The 16,319-nt window shown below is 38.9% G+C and overlaps 1 protein-coding gene and 1 long non-coding RNA gene across 3 annotated transcripts in view; one reads left to right on the forward strand and one right to left on the reverse strand.

Moving 5' to 3' along the window:
• coro2aa (coronin 2Aa) overlaps window positions 1–14,587 on the forward strand; it is a 39,500-nt gene extending 24,913 nt beyond the window's left edge. For both annotated transcript variants that reach the window (XM_007543442.2, XM_007543443.2), the window contains exons 2-12: window positions 1,680–1,880; window positions 5,741–5,857; window positions 6,506–6,655; window positions 7,977–8,156; window positions 10,744–10,860; window positions 11,212–11,316; window positions 11,400–11,496; window positions 12,742–12,854; window positions 12,959–13,049; window positions 13,124–13,371; window positions 13,812–14,587. In XM_007543442.2, the coding sequence (XP_007543504.1) occupies window positions 1,680–1,880; window positions 5,741–5,857; window positions 6,506–6,655; window positions 7,977–8,156; window positions 10,744–10,860; window positions 11,212–11,316; window positions 11,400–11,496; window positions 12,742–12,854; window positions 12,959–13,049; window positions 13,124–13,371; window positions 13,812–13,943 (1,551 nt within the window). In that variant the 3' untranslated portion in view covers window positions 13,944–14,587. The remainder of the gene's footprint in view (window positions 1–1,679; window positions 1,881–5,740; window positions 5,858–6,505; window positions 6,656–7,976; window positions 8,157–10,743; window positions 10,861–11,211; window positions 11,317–11,399; window positions 11,497–12,741; window positions 12,855–12,958; window positions 13,050–13,123; window positions 13,372–13,811) is intronic.
• LOC107834885 (uncharacterized) lies at window positions 14,230–15,742 on the reverse strand. The gene is made up of 2 exons (XR_001660720.1): window positions 15,653–15,742; window positions 14,230–15,621 (listed from the first exon to the last, which is right to left on the reverse strand). It is a non-coding gene; the product is annotated as an uncharacterized LOC107834885 (long non-coding RNA).
• Window positions 15,743–16,319: the final 577 nt, after the last annotated feature.

A 16,319-nucleotide genomic window follows, 5' to 3' on the forward strand; every position in this document is an offset into this window, starting at 1 on the left:
AGCTGCTCATCCGTTGAGCTCAGCAGCCATTTCACGCCTGAATTAAAGGAAAAGATCTCAGAAAGACCTGGAGAAGAATCCATCAGAACAACTTCAGAGGATTACAAGATTACCAAAATGTAGAGAAAAGAGATTATTTTAGACTTTTGGATCAAACTAAATGTGATAATAATGTTACTTAAGCTTTTCTTTTATAAAACCAAGCCAGATTAATAACTCTCATGAGATCAAAAATGTTTGCTGCTGTTTTATGTTTGTCGGCGCTGCCGGTCAGGTTGTGTTGAAGAGCGTTCTTGTGCAGCTCTCTGTCAGGTATGGAGGCACAGCGTTAGCGGTTAGCTCGTTTTGACGCCCTATGGCCAAGAGGTGAGAGGTTGGAAGCGTAAACTGAGACATGAAGTCACGGCTGTGTCTCTTTTCCTTTAGCTGGACTCGTCCTGTCAGCACCACCAGCATCAGGCTAACCTTTATTTATTTGGCCATCATCATCATCCGAGCTACTCATTAGAATTAGGTCATTGTTTTATGTTGGATCTGTCTGGAAACAGAAAGTTGTGATGAGATCACACCTTGTGCTGACCGTTTTTCCTGCAGGTTGTTGTTTTTTTTTAGCTGTAGCATCTTGTAAACGTCGGCCTCCACCCTTTATTCATAAGTAATGAGCTTCAGCAGGAGGCAGAGCAGACATGCCGGCTGGCCGAGGCTCGTCCCGGTGGACCGCAGCCTCTTATCTCTCTCTGTAACGACATATGCATCGACCAGCAAGACGAGGAAATGGGCTAAAAAGAGCCTCAGGATTCAGGAAGGCTTTTTCTGCCATCATGGTTTAAGTGCCGAGTTATTTGTTCGATCACAGATGATCTGAAGTAAAACAAAGATTACCCAAAAATTTATACATTTTTAGAATTATTTGTAATTCAAATTACTTTATTTAAAAATATTTTTTAAATATTTCAGATTATTTTACATTTAAAATTAGTTGAAGAAATTAAATGATTTTAAATCATTTTAATTGGTATTGCAATATTTTGGTAATATGAAAACGATATCCGTATCGGTCCTGATATTGGAAAAATTCTTGATCGGGTTTTGGTTCTGACCCATAAGTCAGTCTATTTCTGTGCTTTCTTATTTATTTTACATTATATTTAGGATTCCTAATTCTAAATTCTGAACCATTTAAATTTGTTGCAGTTTGTTTTACCAACTAGTCAACCTGTTATTTCCGACGGCGTCTTTATTCATCCTAATTGCTCTGACTGAACTGATTAGTTGTTTTTTAACATGTTTAGTAAATGCATAGTAAACCAATGTTTTTAAGATTTAATCAATAAAGCTGATTTATCACTCAGATGTACTTATTTTTGTTCAGCTCCTGAACATTTTCATTCTTTACTGATGTAATTGACTAAACAAACTCAGAAAAGTGATTTAACTCTGTTAAATTGAATCCTTTATTTAGAGTTGAGTATTTTCCTAAATTCCATTTAAAGCAATAAATTATCCATCATCTATTATCAGAATTTCTTAGTAAGAGTTCAAACAAACAGCATGTTTGAATTTGTGGTGAATGTCTTTGTAGACTCGTGGTTTATGTGGCGGTGAAGCAGACGTAGCATCGTTTCTCCTTCTCTGACCTCCATGTTTCTCCCTCCTCCTCCTCCTCTTCCTCCTCTCAGATGACATGGCGTCCTCAGTACCGCAGCTCCAAGTTTCGCCACGTGTTCGGGAAAGCTGCCACTAAGGAGAACTGCTTCGATGGCGTGCCGATCACACGCAGCGTCCAGGACAACCACTTCTGCGCCGTCAACCCTCGCTTCGTTGCCATCATCACGGAGTGCGCCGGGGGCGGAGCCTTCCTGGTCCTGTCGGTCAGCCATGTGAGTTTGCACCGATTTAGCAGGGAAGACACTGAGGGGACGACTGCTGCACCTCTCCTGCTTTATAAATTCATGAACTGTTCAGATGGGAGCTGAATAAATGGAACCAGAGCAAAGTCGATGCGAGTTTAATAATTACAAAGGACTGTCCATAAAAATCGGAGATGAAAGAGCTGGAAGCATCTGTGAGATCGGCATCTGTACAAGTCAACCAACACGATTAATTTAATCTCAGTATTGATGCAGCCGTTCAATAAATGCTTGAGGTTTGTTTGAGAATAAATTTTAGTCAAGTACTCGAGAAAGATGGCCTTTATGGCAGAGTGGATGGAGATAGTTGGGTTTTAACTGGTTGCATTTACTCAAGTTGCCTTTTTATGAAAAATTACTTTTATTAGCATTTTTACCGTGCTGTGCTTATTACCTTTACTTGAGTAATGTTGTGAAGTGTCACTGCTCTTACTTGAGTAATATTTCTGGATTCTCTTCCTACTTTAAGTAACTTCACTGAATCAAGAACAAACATATTTTGACCAAAAATTCACAAGACACAAACACATTCTGTAGTTTATTTAAAATAAGGTTTTTATTGAAAGAAACTGATTTGGAAAATCTTTCTGATTTTGTCATTTATTTATGTGAATTATTTTCATTTTGGTCTTTTAAAAATACCAAAATGGCAAAAATCCCGACTCTGGTTGTTTCTGGATGACACTGGGAGAAGGATTCTTTAAATAATGGATTATTGGTCTCATACCGATAATCCATTATTCTTTAAATAATGGATTATTGGTCTCATACCGATAATCCATTATTCTTTAAATAATGATTATTGGTCTCATACCGATGATCCATTATTCTTATTATTCTTTAAATAATGGATTATCGGTCTCATACCGTACCGTTATGACATGGTGACAGTTTAAAGAAAAATGTTTTTATGAAATTATATACCACAGCTTTAAAGAGACTCTTTGTGTGACATTAGTCCTCCCCTCGTGACATTTCAGTGTCACAATTTATCGATTTCTGCTCAAAAATGTGGAAAAACCATAAAAGTTTCTTGCTGTGGTTTTATTCCACAGTTTCCTGTCGTAGCTGGAGGGCTATGGAGTTAAAACGGTGTGAATTTTTAGTCATAAACTAAATCCCCGTTTTGTGGTGAGATATTTTATGATCAATTTGATCAGCATTTTTATCGACGACTCCTCGTTCTTGCAGGTTAGAATGTGGCCCCTTTGGCACTTTTTTCCCAGCAAGATTCATCATTCATTATTACAAAATATCAAGGAAAAAAAACCTGAGGTGACTGGGGGAATTTTGTGTTCATCTCCAGATTAGAGGGATTTATGGTGCTGAGCTCTTCTTTCCTTCTTCCTGAGAGTTTGCACCAGCCTCCTGGCACGGCTCACGGTTGCATAGGAGCTCAGGAATGACTTATCTCATCTCTCGACCCTCCCTTGTGTCTCGAGGAGGGGAAACTTTCTCTCTTCACCATCCCACCGCTGCGTGCAATCAGTCTGCAGATAGAAACAAACATGTAAGCCACATGAACTGGTGGTCTGAAGGCTGACTCTACCTGCAGGCCTGGGGTCCAGGGAACGCTCTGTTCCCACATGAATACCATTTTTAGACTCAGTTTGATCTGATATGAAGGGAGATGTCAAAAAGTTTTGATTTGGTGTCAAAACAGGAATCCATGAATCCATCTCCATTTTCCCTGTGCATCAGGCTGACTGGCTTTTCAGTCATAATTATCTTAATGTTTTAAATTTTCATTTCTGCCAAAAGGATTTTTGCTGATTTATGTGGAATGAGGCAGCAGGAAGCCGTGTTGCGTGTCTGGATCTGTCAGGTCTGGTGAAGTCTAATAAATGCCTTGCAGGGACATTAATCTGAGCAATGCTGCATGGAGCTTACAATAAAAAAATACCTGGCAGACGTTTGAGAGTTGGAAAGGAGTTTTTTCTTTTACCTGCGCTTACCTCCAAACCAAACCGTACATCTGTGTCAACATGTCTGGATTTCTCTGGAGGTGCAAACAGAAAAAATCCACAAATCAAAACGTGGATCGTCGTTAGGTCGCCTTCTGTGGAAAAACTGGCTGGATTTGGTAACATCATCCAAAACTGGCCATTTATTACCAAATGTCATGAATACAGGTTAGCTGCTTTGACTTTGAATTGTTTCTGAATTTAAACTAATTTGTCAAATCAAACTTTGCAAACCAGATCAGACTCTCTGTGGCCGATACAGATGTCAGGTGTTTCTTCTGTTTAACAGAAACTTGTGTGTAAAATTTGTTTTATTGCCACAACTATGTGAAATAATCAAACATTTTTAAAAGGGAAATCACCATATTTGAGTTGGTCATTTCGTTAAAAATTAAATTGCATATTTTCAGATTGGACCTTGGTGTGAAATGATTCAGATAGCAGATCGGAGCTCAGCGTTTCAGTCGGTGGCATCCAGTCTCTGGCTTTGCAGCAATCTCTCCAAAAACCAAGAATTACAGGAATCTTATGACTCTTGTTGTTTTTCATAGATGGAGGGAATTCCAGTTTTTGTGAATTTCATGAACAGAAATTAGTTTCTTACAGTATTTGACTTGAAGATTAATAATCGAAGCCAATCAAGGACAGATTTACCAAAACTGAAGGCTGACAAATTGAGATTCATCCAATTCCAGCTGTCTTTTCTTTTTTTCATTTAATCAATCAAGTTTGTGTAGCACATTTCAGCAACAAGGCAGTTCAAATCCTTTACATCATAGAAATATGAAGTCATAAAAGCAACATGCAGTCAGCAATTAAGCAACCAGTAACAAACATCACAGTTTGTCATCATCTAGATATATTTTCTGATGGTACATGAACAGGGTAGGCAAGTATAAGCTCTGGCTTCAGCCTCCTCCTTTTCTGGTAAATTATGGGTTTGTTTGTTGCTTTTTGTTTCCTGTGTTGACAATTTACCAAAATAAAGTGAAGTGAAGTGAAAATGATCAATACACATCAGATTTGCTGATCAATGTTCCATTTATTATGACTCAGAAGAAACAGGCGAGTTTTTAGCTTTGATTTGAAGGAGCTCAGTGTTTCGGACATTTTGCAGGTTTCTGGAAGTTTGTTCCAGGTTTGTGGTGCATAGAAACTGATTGCCCAAGCTAATCATCATTTTCCTGCTCATAAATGGATTTTCTCTGCTAAATCTTCCCAAAACCTGAAACCCAACATTACATGGAACCATGAAGTATCACTGAAGTGACCCGAGACTTGAGTCGGACTCTTTTGGGTAAGACGTAATCGGTTCAAGTCTTGCCTAAAGAACAGGGCTCTGTTGTGTCAACAGATAACTTTGGAGCGGACAGAAGTCATATGGGTTCCCCTGACCCTCCTCTTTAAAATCCTTAAAAATCCTCATGTTCCTGCGCCTGCCATAGGACTGACTGTCATATTACGTAGCTCTACGTTACAAAGCCACCAGATGATTCTGAACCTAATCTAAACATTAACAGATGCTTGGAACCAATCAATGTGTGGATGTCCCATGACTTTCATTAGCAGAATAGAAATTTAAGTACGATCAGAAACGGCTAAAACGTCTGACACTGTTGCAGCATCGTGGAGCAGGAAGTGGCTGAGCAGATTAGTTTACGTTACACAGGCTCGCATGGAAATCAGCCCAGTTCTGTGCTTTGCATTGTGGGACTTTATTAGCTCTTGTTACCTTTGGACACAAACACTCAGACTCCTGATTGCTGCTTATCCATCAAGGATATTATTGATTTTCTTCACAAGAGAGTAAATCACAATCATTTCCAGACTGACGGGGTGTTTTTGTGTGTGTTTGTGTTTTGCCAGCCAGGTAAAGTGGACCCTCACCACCCTCGAGTGTCGGGCCACAGAGGAAATGTTCTGGACATCAAATGGAATCCTTTCAACGATTACTGCATCGCCTCCTGCTCCGAGGACACCACGGTGCGCGAACAGGCCTAGTCCAATCATACCCATATATCTGGGAAACCAACTGAGCTAAAAGAATTTTATCTACAATATTATATTTTGCTTAAATATAAACTGACGGAAAATAATTGTCTTAAATAAATGTTCTATTTATTTACTCGTTCACGCTCGTCAGTCACATAATTTAAAATCTCTAAACCATTTGAATAGAAAAATTGGTTTCTGTATTAAAAATTGTTTCTGAAGTGGCTCTAAAACCCGAATCGCCAAATACTAAAAGATTTGGCTTTGTGCTGCACTGCCCCCTGTGGGTCTGGCATGTTTAAAGCAACGCTCACTGGAGAAATTCAGCAGGTTTGTGTTGATGAACATTTCTTAAATTAATCCTGTGTGTACAATGTTTTTTTAAGTGATGTGTTGGAGATATTAGTTTTTATAAATGAGGCCTCCATGAGACTGAAAGGACATGTTGCTGCATTCCTGGAATATGAGCATGTCACTGTAGGGAGATGATTTTATTGCCTGGCTTGTTAAGCCGGGGCGGCCCAGAACAAAGCCCTGCAGACAGAGCAAGAGCCATCCATAAACGTTGCCTGGGGTCAGAGTCTTTTTACTCTCTGCTAAAGGTTCTCCGGTTATTTATTGTGGTTTATGTGCGTGCAGGTGAAAGTTTGGGAAATCCCGCCTCACGGCGTCCTGAAGACCCTGACGGTGCCGTGGAAAGAGCTGCAGGGTCACAGCCGCAGGGTGGGCATCATCGAGTGGCATCCGACGGCGAACAACATCCTCTTCAGCACCGCCTACGACTACCAGGTAACAAACGCCATCAAGGCGATAAGGACAACAAAAAGCTGCTTGTGAAATATATTACAGAACGTTTATAACGACGCAGCCAAACAGGTTTCAGGAATTAGATTTTTAAGGTGATTGTTGCCGGGTGACTTTATGAGGACTCAGGGTTCCTGGCTGGAAAAACCTGGAGCTTTAATGTTTTTTAGAATGAATAAAGGAAAAAGAAGAACATTATTTTGTAATTCAATTCCTTATCTGGCCATTTCATTCATCTATCCTTCCCTCCCAGCCTCCCTTCCTTTTAAGAGTTTATCTCCCATAAATTACACTTGAAAGTTTGTATTTAATCTGTAAAACTTTAAAGTCCTGGGAACACTGGAGACTGAGAAACAGCCGTGTGTGTAACCATCCAGCTCTATTCTGACGTTTCTGAGCAGGTCGGATCAGAGATAAATACTTTTATCTGGATTTCTGACATTCTTTGGAGAAAACGCATTGTTTCATCTTGTAGTCCAGATAACAAAGCGAAGTTCAAATAAACGCGGTCAAGCGTGTTCCTTCCAGCTAAGTCAGCTTTAGTTTAACTCTTCCAAGCTTTGGCACGACTGCATCTCATCTTCTGAGACAAACTGAAGCATGTGAAGATATTTCTCTTCACTTTAAAGTTTAAGCTTTTGTTTTAACTTGTACTGACTGGAGCCTGGTTTTCTGTCTAACCTTCTGCCCCCTCCAGATACTTTAGGCCAGTTAAATACTTGGTTTTACCTGAACCACAGAGAATCAGTTCTTCCTTTTAGAGTTTAGCCTCTAAAAAACAATGCTAAACACGTCAATCATCTTTATTATGAATGCATCATATATTTAATTCATAACCAATGTTATTTTTTAACTTATTGTTCCATAAAGATGGGCTAATATTGACAACTGGAAAAAAAAAAAAAGAAAATAGACACGGGGGGCAGAAGACGCAGCAGCTGCTGGACAACAGAAAAAACGGGGTGAAGAAGAACAAATAACACCACCAGAAGAAGTACAGCAGCAACGACAACACAACGAACAACTTTTTTCTTTTCTCAAAAAAAGCAACTCAACTTTTTTTCCCTGTTATTGTGTCTGAATGAAATGTTTTTATACCTGGAGTTGTGATGTAAACATCAACCTATGCTCTTCTGACCAATAGGAAAATTAAGTTGCAGTAGCCATTGTTCCACCCAAAGAGGGCAGCACTGAGACATTTTTGGCAAAATATTACAGAATTAAACAAATTTACTAAAAAAATGTCCCAATTTCTACAGGAACATAAAGGAATATTTTTCTGATGACTGTGCATTTATTCCTCCAGGTGATGATCTGGAACCTGGACTCTCCAGAGCAGGTGATAAAGAACCCCGTCCGGACCATCAAGCACCACACAGACGTCGTCTTGTCCATGTCCTTCAACACGGATGGGAGCCTCCTGGCCACCACCTGCAGGGACAGGAAGATCCGGCTGATGGAGGCGCGCTCAGGGAATATGCTGCAGGTAAAATATTTTTTTAGACACTTTAAAAAGGTCTTTACTGTACAAAACATCTGTGAAAATAATGGAATGTGAAAGTGGACCAGGGTGGGCAGCCCTGCTCTGCATTTCATACGCTGATGACATAAGCACTCTATAACAGGTTTCATCAAATCCTGATATTTGATTAAACTTCCTTCCTCGATGAATCCACAGCGCCGCGTTAAACATTTCAAACAATCAGCCTCATCCCCAGATTTCACTGACGTTTATGAAACTTGGTGTAGACCTGTAAAATCTCTCCAAACAACTGCTTTGGGTCCAATTCAGCATTTTTGGGGAATAAAGTGGAGAGGGCCATGCAAGTGTCATGTTAAATCATTTTGCTCCTTAAATGTAGAAAATACACATTTTTAGAAGTCTCTTTGACATGAAGAGCCCAGAATTATTTCAGAAAAGCTGCATCATTTCAGCCCAGTTCAACCTGCCACAGCAGACACACTTTCAGAACCGCTTTTTTCTGCAGCCGCTCCTCCCGTGTCACATCTGATCGGTTTCCTACGATCTACTCAGGTACCTGACATTTCCCTACACAGACGAGGGGAAATCCCACACCTCATTTGAATTGTCTCTTGCTCTTTCCCATCACTGCGGTACCTTTCACTCGTTTCTCTCACACTCGTTGTAAATGGTTCTACTGAGCAGGTTTGCTTGGCTGCAGAATATTTTCTTTAAATGTGTAGAACTATGGATCTTTATTTCGCTGTGCGGTGACCTCACAGCCGAGCCAAAGCGGGAGATTCCCCTCCTCTCTTTTCCCTTCCTCCCAGCAGTTTCAGCGGCATGCAGCCAAAACTGACACCTTTTGTCCTGCACCGGATCCCAACTCGGCGCCACAGACCTCTGGCTCACCAGCAGGAGTCAAATAGATATTACTTGGGTTTTTTTGTTGTTGTTTTACAGAAGCGGTATTGTTCTGAATGTCGGTGTCGATTGAAAAAGAACTTTCTCATTTTACTTTGAAATTAAGGAACCTTTAGTGTGTTTTTTTGACTAAAACTGGGCTTTTGATTCGGTTCTGCCTTGGAAGGTGTTACGGAGAAGTGGATAACAAAGAGTTGTGGTTTTATGCAATTAAATTACTATTATTTTTTTAATAAAACTGCTTACAGTTGTTTCCTGCTTTGAGTTTGAACTGGGAACCTCCAGGTCTGTGTCCAGCCTGCTCTATTGGACACATTTCATCAGTTTTATATCAGCGTTTTGTGTTCCACTCATCTGGTGACGTTCTAGATGTGGCAGTAGCTGTTTTTCTGGACAGTGATGGACAGTTTGTCCCACTTTCCACAGGTTCACCTTAAGATGCAGCTCCAACATGAGTTAGCTTGGTTAAAAAAGCTAAATGTTCAAACAATGCATCATCTAAAACACTTGCAACATTATTACTACTTTCTGATTATATTTCCAACTCAACACGTTCAGATTTAATAAACTTATGTCTCACTTCTGCTGTTTTCATGCAGCACAGTTTGTAATAGTTCAAGGCTAACTAACGTTAGCATATTTGCCGTTTTGATATGACTTGTTGATAATTCAGCTCCTAACAGGAGTTTGGTTTCAGCTCATTAGTTACAGAAACAGTTCCTGTCCTACTTCATAAGTTTCCTTTTGCTTTGATTATCTTCATTTCTTGAAGAATTTTCTCCACAACACTAGAAGACATCTGAGCAGTTTGCAAAGTGTTAAAAACTAATAAGGTTTAACTTTCACAGTGAACATTGTTTTAAAAGATGAAAAATTTTACCTTCTTCTGGGTGAACCTATGCTCATTAGATTTGCATAAAAGTGAACCCCCATATTCGCAAAGGTTAGTTCCACTCTTGATGGTTCAGTCAATCAACGCCAAGGAAAATGAATGCCACTCCTTGATTGGCTGCTTTGCAAACACCAGCAAACAGCGTTTCTGGTAGCATTGCAGGAATTTCAGCTTCCCAATCTGCATTTTGTGCGAATAATCTGGAATTGCGTTCAACAGAAAAATCCATGACTACTGAACCACAAACAGCCAAAGGTCCACTGTCACGCAGTTTTGCAAGCTGTGCAAACCAAACTGTTTGCACAATTGTGATTTTTAAAAACTGGCTGCATGAAGCTGATTCTTATCATTTAAAAATACCTTGATTTGTGACTCTTTATCACCAACCTGTTCCAGTTTCTTCATCCGTATCAAATAAAAATACCAGAGATGGTAAAGTTTCACAGAGAGGAAACTGTATTTTAGCTGCATGAAGGCGATTCCTAAAAAGCCAAAAGTTGAATGCTGCAAACAGCTGCAGCATTATGCATCTATTCATGGATTTTGTATAATATTTCAATTACATGTGATTATTTACAAGGACTGGGCAAACAAGTGATCTAAAAGAAGCAAATAAAGTCCAAAGGACTGAAAGAAAGTGTTGCTTGGACACAAACAAAGATATAAGATCTGGTTTAAGAGTTTTGCACAGTGATGTCTCTATTTAAATGTATAAAAATATGTATAAATGTAAAGTAATAACTGCAGCTAAATCTCCTACTTTCAACTTATCCTGAGATTTGTGTTTGTTTGCAGGAAGGAAGCTGCAAGACACACAAAGCCAGTAAGGTGCTGATTTTAGGAAACATGAAGATGATCTTCACATCCGGCACGTCACGCTACAACAGTCGACAGTTTGTCCTGTGGGATCAGGTGAGGGAATCAGAAATAGTACAAAATAAATCAAACATTAATGCAGAACATGAATTTTTTCTGTTCCAATAATAAACTCACTGGGACCTAGATTTATTTAGCATTTTCCTTTTTAAGATTCTGATTTTCTTTTAAAATCCTTCATGTAGAGCTGCTAATCACAACTCTGCCATCTAGTGGCCAAACTAATGCTGTGCACAGGCAAAGTGTGGATTAGGGATTGAGCTCCTGGTTTTTAATTCCATGGATTAAACTGACCATGCTTTGATATCAGGGTGGATTTTCCTGTCTGTTCTCATGACTTTCATGTTGGGTTTTTTAACCGATGTTTTAATCTTTGTTGGTTTCCAGGACGACCTGTCGACACCTTTATTGGAGGAGAACCTGGATGGTTCCTCAGGTCTCCTGTTCCCGTTCTACGATCCTGACACACACATGCTCTACCTTGCTGGGAAGGTAAACAAGACTCATAAACCCAGACAAAAATCACATCTGGTGTTAAATTCCTTAAAAAGTTGCAAGTCTTCTATTGTTTTTAGGGGGACGGAAGCATCAGGTACTACGAGATCAGCTCAGAAAAACCGTACATCCAGTACCTGATGGAGTTCCGCTCACACACGCCTCAGAAAGGAATGGGTAAGGAACGTGTTGCAACTTCTCAAGCCCTGCAGTTTCCAGGCGGCGTTGACTCTTTGGCACCTGTAAGCAAAGCTGCTATGCAAATCAAGCTGCTTATTTGAATAACCAAATCAGGTCGTCACTGTTGCTGCAAACAGGCTGACGTTGGGAGACATAAATCCTTACCAGTAAACTGTCAGTTTGCTGCCACACATAAGAATGTTTATTAAATTCACAGGTGGTTGGAAAAGAAAAAACGTTGCTGGATCCAATAAAAGTCGTATCGGTGCCATCGTTTGTTACAAACTAAAAAATTATCAGCAATAATTGGCTTTATGTAGCATAAGGTGAAAAAACATATGGGTGTTCATTAGAAAATCGAGGAAATAAATATTTTCAAATGTTTTAATGTGTTCCAAACTAAATATTTAATTTACAATCTAAATATTTAGTTTTCAAATTAAATTTTTAAACTTCAAATTCAATATTTCGTTAATAAGTGCAAAGTAATGATGATGCTTAGCAAATTGTAATGTTTTCTGATTTTCTCAGTTGTTGTGTGTGTTGTCTTATATGATTTGGTATATTTGAATTTTTATAATGTAAAGCGCTTTGAACTGCCTTGTGCTGAAATGAGCTACACAAATAAACTTGATTATTTAGTTCTCAACTAAATGTTTGTCTGAGCTAAATATTTATTTTCCAAATTAAATATTTAGGTTGCTTACTAAATATTTAGCAAGCAAGCCAAATATGCAAATATGTTACAGAATTCCTTTATTAAGAAAATCTAGCATTTTATTCCTTAAAATGTAATAAAGGATTCCTTCAGTGAACATTTGATCATTTGTAGCAAAGGATGCATGTTCAACTAAAATAAAACTATTTCTAACGTCAAATACTTTATCAGTACAGTGTAAGGCTGATCTGTTAATTATTTTTTTGGATTAACTGATTCATGATTGAATAGAAAAATGTGCTAAATATTAGATTTATTAACAGAATTTGAACCAGGTGAAGCTAAAAGCAAAGTGTGTGTGTGTGTGTGTGTATAGTATAGAATTGGTTTAATTACTTCTGTGTTCTTTCAGCAAATGGCCTTTTTTCCTCTATATTCCAGTTAATGATTAATCAATTACTAAATTAGTGGATTATTTCATTAATCAATTCATCATGATTGATCGCTTCAGCACTAATCTAAATTAATAACGGGATGTTATTGGGAGTAAAGTTGCTGTCCTGAGTTTCTGTGTGGTTCTGCAGGTGTGATGCCTAAGCGAGGCCTGGACGTCAGCTCATGTGAGGTTTTCAGGTTCTACAAAGTGGTGACAGTCAAGAGCCTCATTGAGCCCGTTTCCATGATCGTACCCCGCAGGGTGAGAGCACTCAGAGTTACACAGACCTCAAACGCATCACTTGAATTATCAGAGAAACATCTGTGTTTTGGGTTTTATCTATTCTGCCTGTTTTGTTGTTTTAGTCTGAGTCGTACCAGGAAGACATCTATCCGATGACGGCAAGTAACAGACCAGCTCTGACGGCAGACGAGTGGCTCAGTGGGGTCGATAAAGGTCAGCCTCATTCTTATTCAGCTAATTATCTAATCAGATCAATGCTCATAATTCTCCTGGTCTTAACCGTTTAGGACCAATTCTCATGTCTCTGAAGCCTGGGAGTGAACTGACAGAGCCTCCGTCAGAGACGAAGGCGCTGGCCAACTCCATGGACACTTGCAGGTCTTGGAGCCGGCCGGGAATACCGCAGCTCTCCTACATTCAGGACCAACAGGAGGCCAAAGAAGCGAGCAAACTGGTTGAAGACGACCGCGGTCAAACGCATGTGATCAACGGGGAGGACCTGGCGCTTTGCTCGCCTCCCAGGACAGAAAACGAGGTCCGTTTAATATCCAGAAACAGGCTGAAAACACAGTTATACTTCACTTTACATTTCTAAATGTTGAGCATTCATCTGCACCGATTATAGTTTTTATAGTGCTGTACAGCTAATCTCGTAAAAGATGTGATTATTATAAAAATAGTTTTTCTCTTATCTGTGAAGAGTCCACCAGAGGGATCATTAAGGAGTAAATGTACCTTTAATCCCAATCAGTCCAGTACACAATTTTCTACATTATGCTAGCAGTTTTAGCATAACGTCTGTTTTACCATCACATGTTGGCATAACTTCTGCCATGGCTTTTTGCTTGTGTTGTGGTTTTTGCCTATTGTTGACACTTGATTTACTCTGAATCTCTAAACTTCAGAGAGTCACTTCGTTCCCACTGTGGGTAAAACATCTTTTCTCTCTCCCTCATGTTTTCCGTGTACCTGCAGCTGCGCCTGAAGTTCCTGAAGCAGCAGGAGGAGATCCGGCGGCTGAGGGAGCTCCTCAACCAGAGGGACGTGCGCATCAAGCAGCTCGAGCTGGAGATTAAAAACATCAAGAACTCCCAGACGCAGAGCTAACTTTTACGAGCGTCCCGGTTTCCCCACGGCGCTGAGCGGGACACTCCAGCTCAAATCCCGGAATCAGAAACGTCTCGTTCTTTAAAACTTCCCGGCTCTCCAGAGACTCAAACCTCGACTTTCAGCCAACACTTGGTGCACATATTCTTTGTTCGTGTACATAAACTTTTTACCGTTGCCCTGTTTCTTTTATACACTTCACTGCTATGCAAGTTTACTGTAATATTTTTAGCCTTTTTTTAACTGATGTTTGAGCCTGAGCCGAAAACGCTGAATTTATTTTTTGTGCTTGATTTAATTTTTTTTCTCCTGTATTTAAACTGCTGTAAGTGAATGAATGTGAAAGAGCTAAGCGAATGACCTGCCTGTTGAACCCGAGCTCTGCCTTTCTATAAGCTGCAGATCGCTTTATTCCAGCTTTTATTTTGAAATCTTCTGGAAGCAGATTAATTTTAATGTCTACACTAAATCTGAAACTGATGCCATGTATAAGTTTTAACCCTAATTTTTATATTTATTTAAAAATGTGGGCAGGGAATACATTTTAATCAGGAATTTGAATCCCCGGATGTGATTTGTTTGGCAAATATATGAAGATGAAAATTAACCAAATGCTGTTTTTATTGTTTTTATTTTTTTTGCTGCAAAAAACTTAATGACTTATGATTGTCTCCTTTCATTTTTGCTGGGTATCTTTTTTTTTATCATTTTAATACAGAAATGTGAGCTAAAACTGCTTAATATCTTAAAAAAAGGGTAATTTTCAAAAGGTGCTTTTAATCTAGTAAATGAGGAATACATAATCTGTTCTAATTTATTAAATATAACTATAATTTTTGTTTTCCTTGGTAGTTTTCTTACATGTTTTAAGTCACTGAATTGCAGCAAATGCATACAAAACAAATATTCTAAGTTTGTCTGTTTTTAACTGATTTTTATTCAGGGAACTGATTACCAAATGGCACCAAACAAAAGTTTTAAATCACAAAAATATGAGTTATAAAATGATTTTTGCTGTAATCTTTTTTTTAATTTGTTAGACTTTGGTTGCTTTTAACCAATCTTAAATCCTGTTGACTCCGACCCATTTATTGATTTAAATTCTCAGGTTCAACCTTCTTTAGGACACTCAATGAAATACTTAAATATTCAGGCTTTCAATTTCAGACTGTTAATGCAGGATATTAGAAGACTGTTTCTCTCCTTTATTTTCAAGCAAAGAATTAAGGATGACGGTGATCATGTATGGTCAGTAAAGGGTTACATGTGCTGCTAAACTCAACAAATGAGGCAGTGTCTTCAGCACATAGCAGAATATTGCTACAAAACAGTTAAAATGTGATATTTTTCCTCTGTGGCCAACATTTTGTTTTAATGAATCAGTTTATATCTTGAATAATTTGTCAAGTTTTGCTGGATTTTTGTGTCCCATTTCACTAAGACTTCACATTCATCTGCTATGGTTGGTTTTTGTGAATCTTACAATTCCTACATATTTGTGTCATAAACTCATACTTTTCCACACTTTACGGTCGTTTTGCAGCCCTTTTTTAAAGTACACTTATAAAAAGTCAACATATTAGGCTCACTTTCTCAGCATGAAAATGACCAAAATGCAAAACTTGTGTATACATTGATGACTCCGTTACATTCCGTGTGAAAGTAAGTTTTTGTCTTACTTTCACAAGTAAGTAACTTGTGAAAGTTACTTACTTTTTTTACCCTTTCTTACGTTTAAGAGAAAACCTAGAGCTAAAAATTGGAGGTAACTGGCTACCTAGCTTCTTTTGCTGCGCTTAGCACCGTTGTTCGCGCATGCGCACTGAAAAGTGCTAGCAAAAGTCCCTTCGTTATAATGGCGGCTGGTAAACAAGTAAAGAAAACGCCAACAGGTAAGGCCGCAGGCAGGACAAATGATACGGAGCCCTCCAGGGGACATGGGGATTTTTTTTTCTTTTGCGCTCCCTCGCAAAAGAGCCATATGAATGAAATAAGTAATTATTGATATGACAGGAGCAGCGGCTTTGACACCTGGTGGTGGGCGTGACGTCATCAAGTATGAATGGGAAGGTGACGCTGCTGGCTCTGTGTATGAAGAAGCGGATGAGTTGGGTGGTCAGTCCTCGCACAGTTTGGAGCGTGATAAAAATAAATAAATCGATAATTGTGACGGAACAAAGAAGAGGTTTGGAGTTGATTGATACACGGACAGATGAGATTTCCCGAGTTAATCTAGTGCGGCCCTCTACCACCATTAGTTTGCTGTGTTTTATAATAATAAAACGTGTTTATTATTAACGCTTTGGTGCAAAAAACTAATTGAAAATCGATTTATTTACTGGATGTTTATGTCTGTTAAGGCTCAGATGGAACGGC

Source organism: Poecilia formosa, unplaced genomic scaffold (genome assembly GCF_000485575.1).
Source record: "Poecilia formosa unplaced genomic scaffold, Poecilia_formosa-5.1.2 Scaffold825, whole genome shotgun sequence".
Lineage (NCBI taxonomy): Eukaryota > Metazoa > Chordata > Actinopteri > Cyprinodontiformes > Poeciliidae > Poecilia > Poecilia formosa.